The 16,012-nt window shown below is 37.3% G+C and overlaps 1 protein-coding gene across 7 annotated transcripts in view; it reads right to left on the bottom strand.

Annotated features, from left to right (window-relative positions):
* ATP8A1 (ATPase phospholipid transporting 8A1) overlaps positions 1 to 16,012 on the bottom strand; it is a 203,338-nt gene that overhangs the window by 130,405 nt on the left and 56,921 nt on the right. For 3 of the 7 annotated variants that reach the window (XM_036417408.2, XM_045573001.1, XM_045573005.1), the window contains exons 7-11: positions 11,796 to 11,869; positions 6,045 to 6,114; positions 4,069 to 4,196; positions 3,118 to 3,229; positions 1,132 to 1,297 (exon numbers count right to left, since the gene is read on the bottom strand). In XM_036417408.2, the coding sequence (XP_036273301.1) occupies positions 1,132 to 1,297; positions 3,118 to 3,229; positions 4,069 to 4,196; positions 6,045 to 6,114; positions 11,796 to 11,869 (550 nt within the window). Of the gene's footprint in view, positions 1 to 1,131; positions 1,298 to 3,117; positions 3,230 to 4,068; positions 4,197 to 6,044; positions 6,115 to 8,618; positions 8,693 to 11,795; positions 11,881 to 16,012 lie in introns of all 7 variants that reach the window. The other 4 variants (XM_036417401.2, XM_045573002.1, XM_036417432.2 and 1 more) reach the window with 3 other exon arrangements.

Genomic DNA, 16,012 nt, shown 5'->3' with positions numbered 1-16,012 from the left:
TAGAAGAGCATTATTTGTGTACAATATATTAATTAATCCCATTAAGACATGCATGATACTAAAAAGTAAAAGTACTGTCAAGCATTTCAAATTCTGTTTCAAGCACAAAGTTTAGAGATATTAGGGACAGGACTGAGGGTTTATAAATGAAAAATCTTAACTGGGCAGAACCACTTTTGAATAAGCTTTTGGAAAGTGCTTCCAATTTAAAGCATGCCTTAAAAGCAAACAAACAAAACAGCACCAGCAAAACTAACCCAGACAGCAAAACCAATGGTAGGGCAGGATCCTAGATTAACTCAGCTCTAGTTAAATTAAAGTCTTCATCTTCAATAATGAAAATAAAACAGTCATCCCAGCTACACTGTAATGTATACAAAGAAACAAATTGATGGTAGTCGCAATGGTTTTAAAGTTGAAATAGTAAACCAATGACTAAAAAAAACCCACAACAAAAACTTGGAGTAGCTGCCAAGCTAAATCAATATAATAAAAATATAATTGAAAAAAATCAATGTTGCCATAAAGATTTTCCTAGAATGTCTTTACACCTTTGAAAATTAAGTATTTGTTGGTCAAGGACTCATCAAAAGGCCCTATTAACTTACTTTCCAGAAATTAAAGGGGAGGTGCCTTCATCCCATAAAATAGAGAATAAATACTCCAAAGGAATCTAACAGCACGTGCTCTCAGATAACGTGACAGATAACACAGAACTCACTGCACTGAGGAGTTCAAGTGAAAGTACATTCAATGTAAACATGTTAAAAACGTGTCAACTACTTTTGATGCTTTAAATATACTGTCTGCTTTCTTTACCAGACAGCCGTCTAACTACTTGCATTAAAATATTCTAAAACAAACGAATAACATCAATGAGAATAACATGAATAAAATTACATTTTATGTTACTGTGAAGTGCTCATTTTATTGTTAAGGATCCTGAAAATTTAGAGATTCTAACTTTTTATTTTTACTGAAAATCACATTGAAAAGTGAAGACTAAATGCCCAGGTATCTTGGTCACAATGTTCTCCTTTCAGGAATCACAGGAAATCCCAAGGTAGCTGTGAAACAAACACCGGCACACGTTTTAATGAAAGAGAAAGTGTCCAGCACTTTCATGCTTACAACTGAGGTTGAGATACCAGTCCTTTCCAGAATGCCGTCGGTTCCAGATGGCCGAGCCCACAGAACAGATAAGGGACATGGCGATTAAGATACAAAACAAAATCAAAATTTGTACGTTTGTAATTCGTTCCACGTTTGAGAGTTTAAGTGGTGGGCTTGTTGAATTCTGTAAAAAGACACAAGGTGAGTAGTAAGAAATGTGTATAATGATTTAGTAATAGGTATCTAGTATTTTGATGAGGATGACAAGGTCCTCATTAAACTCAAAATCTAGACATGGGCAGGTACCTGAACATTATACAGATAATAATCACAGATGTAATAAGCTGTCAAAGGTTAACAGCCTCTTTTTCTAAGGGCTGCTATGTCATCTAAGCCTTTTTCTAGGATATCCTACTATAATAAAAGCTCAGCGACTGAATGGTGGAACAACCAGAATGACCACTCGACCAGTAGCTGTGATGTGCACTGACCACCAGGGGGCAGACGCTCAATGCAGGAGCTGCCCTTGTGGTCAGTGAGCTCTCATAGTGGAAGTGCTGCTTGGCTAACTGGGATGAGCAGAGCTCCCACAGTGGGCCAATTCCCACAAGATACACTCCCACCATTGCACAAATCCTGTGCACCAGGCCTCTAGTAAAAACAATAATAGGAGAACGAAGTAACATGCCTTTTGCAAACACAGCTTTTGTACTGTGGCAGACAAGATGAACAGTGTAATACACATGTGTCAAACACAAGGCCCTCGGGCCAAATCCGTCCCGCCAGGCCTTGCAATGTGGCCCGCACCACGCTGTCATCACTGCACTCCGCTGCGTTTCCATCACAATGACAGTTTATGACTGTTCAGTAAACCATTCGGCCCGCGAATTAGGCTGGATTTTAGATTTTGGCCCCTTCTCTGATTGAGTTCGACACCCCTAGTGTAATACGTGGCTACTTAAGCAAAGGGGTAGACTAGTAGCATCTGACTTAGCATTTCTGCTTAGGAAGAGAGGCAGAGAAGTTGCCTATGAACCCAGAGCCAGAGAACTGGAAATTCCAAAGTCTGAAAGCAATAATGAAAGGATCACTGGTTTCCAGATTTTGGTGGCACTGGCAAACTGTTTTTTACCAGACACAGCAACTATCTAAACAGCCCTGGGTGCAGAGAATAATAGAGACAGGTTTCCTCAGATGTTTTTAATGTAAAAAAAATGATTATGCCAGATTTGTGCTAACAAAGAAGGCATTCTCAGGACAGAAAATTAAATGCCATAACCAATATGAAATGACGTACAGAACTTATAGAATAATTAGGGGTGGAATCATTAATAGCAGTATTACTTGCCTGATGATTATAGTTTCATGACTTCACAATGTACCAAGTTATCAATCAGCCCTCAGAGCAGCTGTTCATGTAGTGTCTTCAAACTGACCTTCCCACACCCTTCTAAACACTGAACACTGATGATACTAAATGTATAGAAGGAGCATCCGCAGGCATGTGTAAACATTACAAATGGCTAGGATGAAGGTTGATAAAAAATGGCCTAACATAAAAATGCTACGAAACAATGGTCAACATTTGTTTCACGTGTTTTTCTTCTAATTTTACGAAAAAGAAAAGTAAGTCCTAATATTTGACCACTGTATTCAAATAAGATTATAAGACGAATACTTCAAGGCAGGCAGATCACTCATCATTATGCAGACACCTTGCATGTATCCCTTCAATAGTTAGAAAATGCCGCCGATGGAGCCAACACGCAAGATCATTGAGAGTTCGCGCAGCGGGTGGTCTCTGGAGAGATGCTCTGGTGTGGTGTGTGCAGTGAACCACGGCACTGCCCACTCACCCAAGCACGAGAGTCTGGAGGCAGAAAGTGGGGCGCAGGGATCTGTGACAGATGGTTTACTAAGTGTGGGACGACCGCACCGAAAGCCACAAACAGCACATGTCCCAAAGACCGAGGCGGAGGAGGTCTGCCCGGATACAAAGCCCACCTGCATCAGCTTGGTGTCGTGTCCAGTGTAGACGACTATTCCGTGAACCCACTGCGTGTTTCTTAACTGGGCGCCTCGAAGAAGGATCTGATCGGCTCCCAGGGGCACGGTGCTGCGACAGAGGACACTGGCATTAGAAACGGCATTTTCTAAGACGCTTCAGAGCCCTACTGACACTATAACGTTCAAAAAAAAAAAAAAAAAAAAGGCTCTGTTATTTAAATACCATAACCCTTCTCAGATTTACTGTATGTTTAGAAAAGAAGTCATTTTTCTGCCCATAAGAATTTTCTTACATGAGAACAGCTGCGGGGAAGCATTTCAGTGGCTTCTCCTTAAACATCAATCCTGCCATTTCCTACAAATTCACAATCTAAAATAGGAGGCAACGTTGTGGAATAGGCTCATTTTCAAGCCTATTCAAGCCTTTCCCTGATTTAGTTAAGTCCATTTAGGGCTCTGAGATGTTCGGAAGTGTTTAGGTAAGGAGCTCTGTCGCCCCTCCCTCATCTTCCTTTAAATTAAAAATAGCTTTGTGCCAGGCAGAGGTGGCTCAGTGGTTGACCTATGAACTAGGTGGTCATGGTTCCATTCCCGGTAAGGGCATATGCCTGGGTTGTGGGCTCAATTTCCCATGTGGGGCATGCAGGAGGCAACCTATCAATGATTCTCTCTCATCATTGATGTTTCTACCTTCCTCTCCCTCCCCCTTCCTGATATCAATACAAACATATTAAAAAAAATAAAAATAAATAATAAATACACAAGGTAAAATAAATTCACAGATCTCATCATTTTCAGATGGTGGATTCTGGGTTCACGTACTGTACAAGTGCTCAAGGAAAAGGTTTTGAGTGCTCAGACTGAGAGCACAAGGAAGTACGTACCCAGGTTAGCAATACACTGGGACACAGGGGATTCTGTGTCCTTATGAAGACCGACTTTACATACCCATGTCCATCAAGCCTTATGTTTCCAACAAAATCGTAGAGATGTCTGTTTGGACTTTCACACTCAACTCTGCCGGAAATTCTCATCAAACTGTCAATGTCTCTTATATCTGCTGTCACTGGTAAGCCCTGTTTAGAAATGTTTCAGTAAGTAAAGAGTATATCAAATACACTGCATGTGGGGGGGAAGGAGGGATTCTGAATCCACCCAGGCCTCTGACATAAGAGGTCCCACTATTTTATAAACAATTCTCCCCTTCAGACAACAAACATTCTTTGTAGATTCCTAATGAAGGGATCCCTTACTTTCCACTGGAACACAGGTTTCTAGCACAAGAATAGGACATCTATTGGAAAGTTCTAAAATATAGTTGAGAGACTATAAACTAGTCTGAAAAGATATTTTAAAATAAATTCTTAAAAAAGTACAGTATGAATCTCTCTGCTGAATCTCAGAAAGTGGCTGAAAAATGAATAAAATCTATGTCCAAACCAGTTCTTCCCTCTGGCCAAGGAATGTCTGGAGCCAAACTCAGGTGCTGTGATGACCGATTTCCCTCCCCTCCACCCCAATCTACCACATGTCCTTCTTCCCATTCACCTAGAACCCTAGGTAACACAGTCATGAGCAGCTTAACAATGTTTTGACCAACAAGTGATGGCATATTCAACTTCCAATGTGTGTATGTGACCGTTTCTGGAAGATTATCATGGAGCTGAACAATCCTTTTTGCCTACGGACATTGCAATGCATTGCTCACATACAATTATGTATAGTACATAATATAATACTTGGTAATGATGATGTTACTGGCTTATGTATTTACTATATTTTTTTAATCATGATTTAGAAAATACCATTTCTACTTACAAAAAAAGTGTGCTATAAACTGGATGTGTGTTAAGGAGGCAGCAGCCTGAGACACTGAGTGTTGGCATCATTTTCTCTTGTGGTTGATTTAACCTCCTGTTGTTTGTGCAGTAACATGTACAGGTTTGTAGTATACAAGCAATTGACTACAGCCTAGGTGTGTAGTAGGCTAAACCATCTAGGTTCGCGTGTTTCGCACAATGATGAAATCACATTGGGATGTATTTCTCAGAGCCATCCCTGTTTTTCAAATGAAAAGTGACTGTACATTTTTCAAGTCCCTTTTACAACTTTAAAGATAAAAACCCTACAGTTGCTTTCTATTAGAGATGGTGTGAGAAATAAACAAATCTAGACTATTCCTTGAGATGAGTGAGACAATTAGAACAGCAACGAAAACTGTCTTCTCGCTATAGGTAAGCCAAATAATTTGGGTCAGGTGAATAGGCAAAAATAATAAGCTAACACACAACAAAAGCAATTAGAATGACTACTATTGTGATCATCAGATTGTTGGCTACTACATAAAAATATTTAAAATAGTATCTATACAAACAGGACCCTATTTAATCAGGCAAGTAAATCAGAGTGTTCCAAAAAACATAATGATACTGATTTCTAAACCCTCTTCATAGGGGCTCAGTGAGAAAACATCCACAACTGGACAGAATTACCATATTTTTGGACCATAAGACACACTTTTTCCCCCCCAGAAGTGGGGGGGGAAAGTCCCTGCATCTTATGGTCCAAATATAGCCTACACATATACTTTAAAAAAAAAGTTTTTTTACTTGCCCAGCTCTGTGTGGTCTCTGTGTGCTTGCCCGGCTCTAAAATGGTTCTAAATGCTGCTATTTACTTTACAGGGTTGATTACATGTGTTTATGACTGTGATGTTGGGTTTTAATGCACATAAAATATTTTAGGACACTATTTGTTTCAGAATCTTTTTTTCTTCATTTCCCTTCTCTAAAAACTGGTGCGTCTTATGGTCCGGAGCGTCTTATGGTCCGAAAAAACCGGTACTTCAACTCGAGACAGAAGTAAAGCTACTGATTCCATGTAAGAACACAGCAGCCACGAGACAAACCTGTGTCAGGTCTTACCTGTCTAATCTTCAGGTTTGTTTCACCGTCTAAGTTGGATGTTTCAATGTAGCACATGGCCTGGGGCTCACTGTTGTTTAAGATTGAAAAGGAGAAAGGGTCAGTGGGGGAAGAAAAGCATGACACTAGCTTCCTGACTGCTCAGACTCACTGAAGCTGATTTCATTCTAAGCAAAGCTCTAGCCATCCCCTTTCTTGCCGGTTTCCATTCTTAGTACAAAACGCTGCGCGGAGAACCCATGCATGACAACTCATGGACCAGCTTTCCAGCCAGAAGGATCCCAAAGCGGTTTCCTGGCAACAATCAGTGCAGACCTTCAAGATGAAGTAAATGCTTAAATGTGTCCCATCGGACTTCGTGTTCATCCACAAAGATACATCACAGACTGTATCTGCAACATGTGCCCAGATTTATCTTTCGCTCAAAAATATCAAGTGAGGTTCATGCTCACAGCCACATGTAAACCGGTTCAGGAAGTGGTTGATTAGAAAATTCCAGATTGCTGCTTCTACAGACTTGCATGTACTAGCCTTGTAGGGAAGATGACTAGAATCACAGGAACTGTGATACTGAAAATTTGAAACTACTTTTAAAAACGTTATGAACAGATTTTGCAGTGAAAGTAGCTTTCTGCTCCTATTCTGTTTCTTAAAGTTGTTTTAGAGACTGTTGGGACAGTAAAAAACCGAAATATAACGAAAACCAGCTAATTTAGCCCTATTGCTCTTTGACCTAGAAGATCCTGGTGTTCACTGGCTGGTGGGACGGTAGGTACTCCAGCTTTTTTTTTTTTCTTTCCCCTACAAACACCGTGTCCTGAACCACCTATATCCTGCCCCTTCACATACTAACTGTCCTTGTGTAATAATTATAGACAGGTTATTATGTATAGTACATAATGTCCCAATGTATAAGCTGGTTCTCAAATATAAGGCAAAGCGTTCTGAAGTTAATAAGTCTTATTGGCACTCCATTACATAAGCCTAATTAGGGAACATCACACAAGCAAATATGAAGGCACTCTCTAACGAGCATGTGTATTCAAAGCTGGGAAGAAATAAATTTATTAGTTACAATCATCTGGAATTTTCTAATCAACTTCCAATGTGTGTATGTGCAAAACAGACTATTATGAGTTTCAAAAATGGGCATAGAGCTTGTGTCCTGAAGATCTGTGAAAATTATTAACCATATGGCTATAAAATATTTTACAGATTCACTTTAAAGTAACTTTGCATGTTCTCATGTTCTTCAATTTACTCTATGGGCTTTTTTATAATCCCATAAAAACTGATACTTTTCCCCAACGGGAAAAATTTTCAATATTTATTTTTCATTCTATCAATTATTCAAAGTTTTTTTTTTTTATTATTATTACTGTTACAATACTAATGTGGCTCTGGCAATTGCTCTCAATTTGTAATTTACTTATGTATATATTTGGAACAGAAATGGTTTATGAAATTATAAAGCACATCTTCTGAAAATACAGAAGCATGACGATAAACACATGCTAAATGAACAATGCTGATTACAGATTTGGGCAGTAAAAAAGGCATTAAAAGTTTTACTTTACAGATCCAAGGCTATTCTCCCATTAAAATGAGAATAACATTCTAATTCTATTTTTTTTTTTCCAAAAAGCAACTTTTCTAGGACTTTAAATGGCTAGGAAATTAGAAAGTTAAATGGCTGATTTCTACTTGAAATGGGGCAAATTAAATATGCATCCAATTCAGAACATATTAATCCCTGAAGACAGCTATTACTGAAGCGGTTCTTAACAGTGCTATGAAAAGGCAGCAAGATGTATCAGAGAAGAATCATGCTACACATTAGATATTTCAGCAAAGTATGAAGACATCCAACACACAAACTACAGGCCGAGAAGCAAAGCAGGCTTTTTGATTAGCGAGTGGGGAAAATGAAACAAGATGCACATCACACTCAAGACACTAGCAGACAGCTGACATTACCACAGTCATGTGCATTTTGTCACTAGTTACAAATGGGATAACGATTGACCCTGGAGCATGCGGTACAGAATGTACAACAGTGAGCTTTGTGCAGGGAGTCCTCCATAGACCCTAGACAAGCCCAAATAACAGCCATGTGTGCTGAAGGGATTCTCTAGAACTTACAGAAAATTTCAGATGTAAGACAACCATTTAAAATCTTAAATATTTCTCAATAGCTTTCATGTAAAGCTTAACATTGTTCAAAATAATATCCTGGAGAAGCACTGAATTAAGCCTTAGTATTTAGGCATGTTGTTAAAAAAAAATGAATATATATATGAATGATGCACAGGAAATTAAAGTCTAGCTTTAATGGCATGCCTCATGGGCTCCTACTGATAGGAGCTGAATCTGCCTACTTAAGGGATGAACATCAGCCAACATTGCTTTCAACAAGGCCTTTAAAACATCTGTGAAATGTCCATCCCCAAGAAGTAGAAAAAAGTCTGTGTTTTCTAGGAAGAGACACAGAACTCAGTCATCTTTTGGTGTAACTGTTCTCTGCTGGAGGGTGAGGATCCCATGCACACATCCTGCAGGGCTCCATGCTCTAACCTTGAGGACAGGCTGATGAGATCTGCTGGGAGATGCTCCCCATTGGTCACTTTCACTATCTCCCCTACTGCCACCTACAGGTCCCAGTTTAAAATAATCAAAATGGAGAAAAAAAAATAACAGAGAAAAACAACAAATGGACAAAGGAGACAGAAAGTTTGAAATTATTATAGAAAATAACACATGTTAATAAAATGTCTAATGCCAATTTTTTCAAAACTTATTTTGATCAGGTCCAAAGGTACAAGAAAACATGGACTATTGAAGGATTATGTATTCACTTTCAAGCTCAACGTTTAATGTGAAAATTTCTGATTTATCAAAAATTTAATTATAAACACATCGTATCATATTTAATAAAAAGATCTTTCTATATAGAGAGCTACTTTATCTGAAAGATTTTATTTTCTCTAATTCCCCCACTCTCCTGCCAATCTACTCTGTGTCCACTCCTAGCATAGAAGGAAATAATTGTGGAAATTACTTTTTAGGAAACTACTTTTGAAAAACAGAGTATACTACACTAGCTCTTCTTTTATACATACACTAAAAAAAAAAACCTTTAAAATTTTCTGATTACAAAATATTTTCAAAGTTATTACATAAATATCTTATCAACTTTAATGCAGGCCTGCAAATACATGGATTTTAGGATGTTAGGAGGCATAATTGCAGTGTTTTGAGTTATTTAATAACTAATAAAGTGTAGAAATGTATCATTTTGGGTGGGTAATCCTTTGAACCTGGGAGAAAAATCTCTAAAGTATAAAGTAGACATGCCAAGAACCTGTTTGGATTTGAATTTATAGTCTGAGTTATTTAACTCTATTTTATACTTTCTAAACTCATGCATCTATTTGTTTGTTATATGACAAAATTTCAGTTTCTTTATTTCAGAATGAAAATCAATGAAACTACTTTCAACATGTTCATGCTTTAATTTCAAACTACCTCAAAGAAGATATACTACTAGTAATTAATAATTTAAAAATTAGAAATTGAAATATTATAAATTGTTGTTTATTGCTAGTACAGGGGAAAATCACCATGTACTTATTTTGATAACAGATATACGGTATAATGAAGATATTAGATTAGGAATTAAGTAGTCTAACAGTGACCTTATCATTAGCTAAAGTTAAGTGGCCAAAAACAAAATAAAGCCAAAATTCCTCTTTCTGTTAATGATGACAAAACTTCACCTGCTTTTAAAATCTAATGAAGTTTCAAAAGAGCCAAGTAATTAAAAAACCCTTTGGAAAAAAAAAAAAAAAAAGACTGACAGGTGGTATTTTGTCACTTGGACAGAAATATCAGGTAACCTTTTTAAAAGTACTAATTTTTGGAGGAAGTTAATCACTGTGGATGCTATATTAAGATATAAGGAACTATTTTGATTTGCCAATATTGATAGCCACCAGTAAATGTTTTTAATGTTTAGAAAATAAATCCTTTTAAAATGCCCTGAAGTTTAAGAACTACAAGAACAGAGCATTATGGAAATTTCTGGGATTAAGAAAGAGGCAGATGAGAAATGTTTTGACAACTTTTAACTTAGAGCTAAGTACAAAGCCAGGGCAGTATAGGCAGTTACCTTCATAATTTTGAGCATACGAAATTTAAACATTGTAATCAATGGTTCAACATATGTTATTATTTCTATGATAATGTCTCCATGATAAGTTTAATCAGAAAAACATCAATACACAAATTGATGAAATGTTTTACTATAATTTTGAAAATTATATAAACATGACATTCAGGTGGTCAGTCATCTAGTATATTTCTCAAACTTTTATTTGGCATATCATTCTATAGGTCAGACATGCTGAAAGCTTAATGAAATGCTATCAATTTAAACAACAAGAATTGAGGATTATGAGAGTTTAAGTAATCTATCTTCCTCAGTTAAAAAGATATGAAATTAAGGCCTGAGCGATTAAGTGTTTTGTTCAAAATCACCAAGCCAAGAAACTTGGCCCCCTATCTCCTAAGGAGATAGGGGGCCAAGTTTCTTGGCTTAGACTAAGCAGTGCTCTTTCATACTGAGGCCCTACAGCACCTGAGACAAAGACAACAGACTGCCTGTTAAACTCATTCCCACACTGCCATGTGCGGGCCACCCCCTTTACTTCAGTTTTAGAAACCTACCCTAATCAAACGCTAAGTAAAGGAAACTATAAACATAAAGGTTAATTTAAAAACTTCATAACTTCAAAATCTATAAAGAAATGGCACAGAGCTCCTGATTAAAAAATATAAAAATATATTTCAACTATTTATAGGCTTACTTCTATAAATATCTGGATAAGTTTTACTTGCTCATTCGAATTTCACTAATTTGTCATACATCCAATCACTTTCCATAAAGACCTGATTAAACAGATTTTGAAAAAAAGGACACTGTCCATATTTATATGTGGATTTTACAAATAAAACTGTCCAAGGAAATGACGATAAACAACCTCTAAAAGATTAAAAACATTATTTTTTTATTTTATGTTAGGACTAGTTTTATAGTTTTTAAACCAAAAACCATTTGAAAGTCATATTCTTTAAAGGGTAACAGTGTCATATGTTCTGAATACTAATTCATGACTATCTTAAATATGAGTGAAACAAAAATTATCTAAACTCAGTAATGGAAAGAACTTTAAAATAAAAAGGATAAAAATACTGCAATTTTTCTTGGAAGAGTATGGCATTTCAAAAGATATGATGCCAAAAAAAGAAATCATCCATTTTCTTGTACCAATGCACCATAAAAATCAAGTAACTTTGGAGAGAGATACAAATGCATCATAAAGGGATTCGTCATGAACAAGGATTGCAAGATAAAATCAGTACAACCCAATCCATGTATTATATAAAATAAATGACAGGAAATCAGATAAGAGTTAATGGTCCACATTTAAAGGATCTGGACATATCCAGAGGAAGAGACTCTTAACCATAATTATAAGTTCTGATTTATAAAGTACAGTGCTTATTATTTATTTTATATAGCAAACATGAAAGAGTCTCTTAAGAACAATCAAATTTTTAATGCTTAATTCAGAATCATCAGAGAGGTTTAAAATTCTTCGTTTATTCCTTATTTCCTTGGAGAAATACAAGGTCAATGCAGGGTAGAGAGACCATCCTCTACACTGTTTGAGCATCAGTAGGTATCTCTACCTTGATGAGAGAAGTACAGTGTCAGCAGGTATATACTCTTTGCCTTTTATTATAACTATATCTCCAACATTTACCTGAAAGAAAACTGGGAATTGGTTAATTATTTGCAATGAAAGATAGATACAAATACACAACCCATTGTACTTAAACATAAAATACAGTAAAAATAGTTACTGGCAAACAAGAACCACTTATCTCCAAAATGGCAAAAAAATTATCTCCCAGTGAGGCCAAGGATGGGGAATTCCTTTAAAAAATGAATGCAGTATCTTTATCAGGTATATACCATCTGAATAAAATAAATCTATCCATTTTATCAATTTAATTGACATCTCAACTTATCATACTCTGTCACTATGACAAAAAAAAAGGAGAAATTTATCAAATGAAATCTTTACCATGTTTAAGGAAATCTCAATATAACTGGAAAAGCTATCAAATTATGTTTATTACAGGTATATTACATATATATACTGAGTGGCCAGATTATTATGCATTCAAAGATCATAATAATCTGGCCACTCAGTATATTATAAATATATATTACACATATAATTATTCCTTATGATGACCTTATGAAATACAATAGTATTAGTATAATTCCCAATTTAGGGAGGAAGAAAATGGGTCTTAAGTTCTAAGTTACTTGCCCAAAATCACAGTGAGATGAAGAGCTTAGACTGAAATCTACTTCTGACTGCCTACAAAGCCTTATTTTGCACAACTAAATATAGTGACACTATCACTGTATTTTAAATTTTAATATATTTCTCATTTTACTACTGTTAGCATTTTTGTGAGTATGGACTGAAGACAAACTAAAGATATACTACACCAGAAACTGTTAGAAGTAACTTAAGTGAGGGCTTGTCACAGAGCTTCTAGCAAACAATACAACTCCAACTCATTACACTGATGACTGCTCCCATTAGAGCATGCAAGTTGCCCTCTCTTTGTAGCCCAATGAACCTAAAAATAAGTTTCAATTCTTAATCAAGAAGAAAAGCTTTTTTTATTATTATAGTTCCCCCCCCCCTTTTTTTTTTTAGTTAAAGCCTTTTTGTTCTTTCCCCTCTCTACTTTTCCTTGAACCCTAAAATAACACTTAACTACAGGGAAGGAGAGAATGGCATTCTCCGGGGAATAACAAAAGAGAAATCGCTGCAGGGACAGCCCACTCCAGCTACTTTATGCTCTGGGGGAGGAACAGGTCAGGAAGGTTGTGTGCTGGTTATCCAGGTAGGGAAGCACTGGATGCTTTGATTAAAAGGTGTGTATTAGAGCCAGACCCGCATGGCTCAGTGGTTGAGCATAGATATATGAACCAGGAGTTCACAGTTTGATTCCTGGTCAGGGCACATGCCTGGGTTTGGGCATGCGCCCTGACCAGGAATCCCCAATGTGGGGTGTGCAGGAGGCGGCTGCTCAATGATTCTCTTTCACCACTGATATTTCTATCTTTCTCTTTTCCCTTCCTCTCTAAAACCAATAAAAATATATATTAAAACACACACACACACACACACACACACACACACAAGATATGTATTACAGTTGATATTCAAATCATCTGAAATTGACAAATTGCCAGGGACCTTGAAATCCAAAATCTGGGAAAATAAAAAAGAGCTAGTATAGGTGTAAAATGGTCCCTAAAGTTATGTGTGGTGGTAATACGCAGATAGCTCCAACTGAAAGCAAGATAAAGAAATGTAAGCTCTCTGTGCCATGGCACTTAGATAGAATGATACCCAGGTTACCACTTAATTGTTCTTTAATCGCTATCTATGCACTCACCTTCACTCTCCAATTGGACTATATGCTTCAAAAATCAGGATCTATACTACAATGTTAGAGTCTAACAGACTTAAGAAAATTTGTAATTGACTGTACTGCTTTCCATGACTTGTATTCATTGCAAGACAAAGAAAGACTTGTGAGTATTACACTGAAGACTAAAAGAAAATATTATCCTCAATAGCATCTTCTACGGTGTATTGTAGTTCCCTCAGTGGCCTGGGAAATACAAGGCTTGCTAAGTGCGAAGGCAGCTCTCAGGAAAGCAGGGATTGGCCCTCCTCCTAAGGATGCCTAGGGTTCAGATCACTTTCTCAAAGGCAAGCAAACACCTTTTCCTTTTCGGGTTCTGAGCTCCTAATGTGGCATTCCCCCGCCCAGCTGGGTGTGGGAATAAGAGGAACAGACAGAGGAGAAGGTCAAGATGCCGAAAATTCTTTGACCACAAGTTCTCATTGGAGGAATATCATGACAAAGCAGTTTTAATCCCCAACACACTGCAGTTACGAAAATATGTAGGGCTTTAGGCCAGAACCTTGAGCCTCTTCAAGTCACTGACATTAGTATTACAATGGGGGATTATGTAAAAGGTAACCTTATCAAACTAAAATAGGCTGCTTTTAAATCTGTCTTTGTCCCATTGGAGGCTTCAGCATGCTTGTTTTCACCAGGGAATTTTGGAGATATAAATTCTGAATCCAAAGAAATACATTTCATGGTGGAAACTTCATGCATTAAAGCAGCTTTATAGAGTGACTTGTACACAAGTCTACAGACCACTCTGAGGTTGGTTGCAAAGCTAGAAGGATGAGTTGACCCTAAAATTCTACCTGCTACTGTGAACAGTTTCAGCTGCAGACTGGTCTCTGAACAACTGGTCTTTGTGGTGAAGACGATGAAGACGGATGTTGACATTTCAAGAGTGGAGATGCAATGCCTGGCATAGGGCTTTACCCAAAGAAAAACCCAGCAACTTAACTTTGAGAAAAGGCTTCAGGCCAGGACCTGGGGAGATGACTGTTAATGTTTGGGAGCTGAAGCCTGCCCATCTGTGGATGACTGGGATGTGTGCTGGACAAATTTGTAGGTCCTTGGAGAACCATTAAAAAGCAACCACAGTAGCCACACCTTTAGAGCGTCAGAGAAAGCAAGAACCCTGAATTAAAGCCCATTTGCACTAAGGTCTATTATATTACCTTGGTATGTGAATCTGACTTTCGGGTTTGGTTTACTGATTTTATTTTTAATTGCACAAAATATTACATAAGGTAAGGAAGGAAAAGACTTGCCCCACAGTCTGGCGAACCCAACAAGCAAGCCTACTTTCATGCCTGTCCACTTTTGATGTTCTATAAACCCTTTTTACAAAGTCCGCCTCTTAGTGTATATATACATATACTGCTCTGTTCTTTTCACCTATGATTATATTTTATGACGCAGAAACCCTCACTTCTTGCTTGCTGCTGTGAGCTCACTGCTTGGCACACTCAATAAATATTTGTTGAATGAATGGTATAAATTTTTGTTATAGTATTTGAAATTATAGCTTTTACTTGTCACAAAATATACCAGAGTGCAGGGTGTTATACTTTATTTATAAAGTTCCCTATTGCTAGGTATCCACATACTCTAATTTTTCACTATTATAAATAATGCTACAATAAATATTTTTACACATATATAGGTTATCCCTTACTTTGTGATTATTTTCTTGGGATAAATTTCTAGAGTCCTTTTTTTTATACTTCTCAATATGAAGAGCCAAACTGCTAATCGACAATAACATGTGAATGAAATACTTCATAAAATTAAAAATTATGAAGTACACAAGAGTTTGTTTTTATTTATTGAATAGATAGCAAGTGAGACTTCAATATTGTTTAAATTAGCAACTGTTATTATTATATTGAATATTATACTGAGTCAGGTTATACTTCTTACTTATTGCCAACTTTTATTTCCTATTTTATAACAACTAGAGGCCCAGTGCACAAAATTCGTGCATGGGGGCGGAATGGGCCTCAGCCCAGCCTGTGCCCTCTCACAGTCTGGGACTTCCGCCACCACTTCTAGACTCACCAGCTGTGAGTCCAGATTCTGAACACCAGGTGGCAGCTCCTGCATTGAGTGTCTGCCCCCTGGTGGTCAGTGTGCATCATAGTGAATGGCCATTCTGATCATTCCACCATAACAGTTGCTTAGGCTTTTATTATATAGACTAGAGGGCCCAGTGCATTAAATGTATGCACAGGCGGGGGGCGGGGGTGGGATCCCTTAGCCTGGCCTGCATCCTCTCCAATCTGTGAACCCTTGGGGGATGTCTGACTGCCAATTTAGGCCTGATCCTTCATAAACCTGCAGTCGGACATCCCTCTTGCAATCAAGAACTGCTGGCTCCTAACCACTCGCCTGCTTGCCTA

Source organism: Pipistrellus kuhlii, unplaced genomic scaffold, assembly GCF_014108245.1.
Source record: "Pipistrellus kuhlii isolate mPipKuh1 unplaced genomic scaffold, mPipKuh1.p scaffold_m20_p_1, whole genome shotgun sequence".
Classification (NCBI taxonomy): Eukaryota; Metazoa; Chordata; class Mammalia; order Chiroptera; family Vespertilionidae; genus Pipistrellus; species Pipistrellus kuhlii.
The sequence above is the reverse complement of the archived record's forward strand: the minus strand, read 5'-3'. Positions and strand labels throughout refer to the sequence as shown.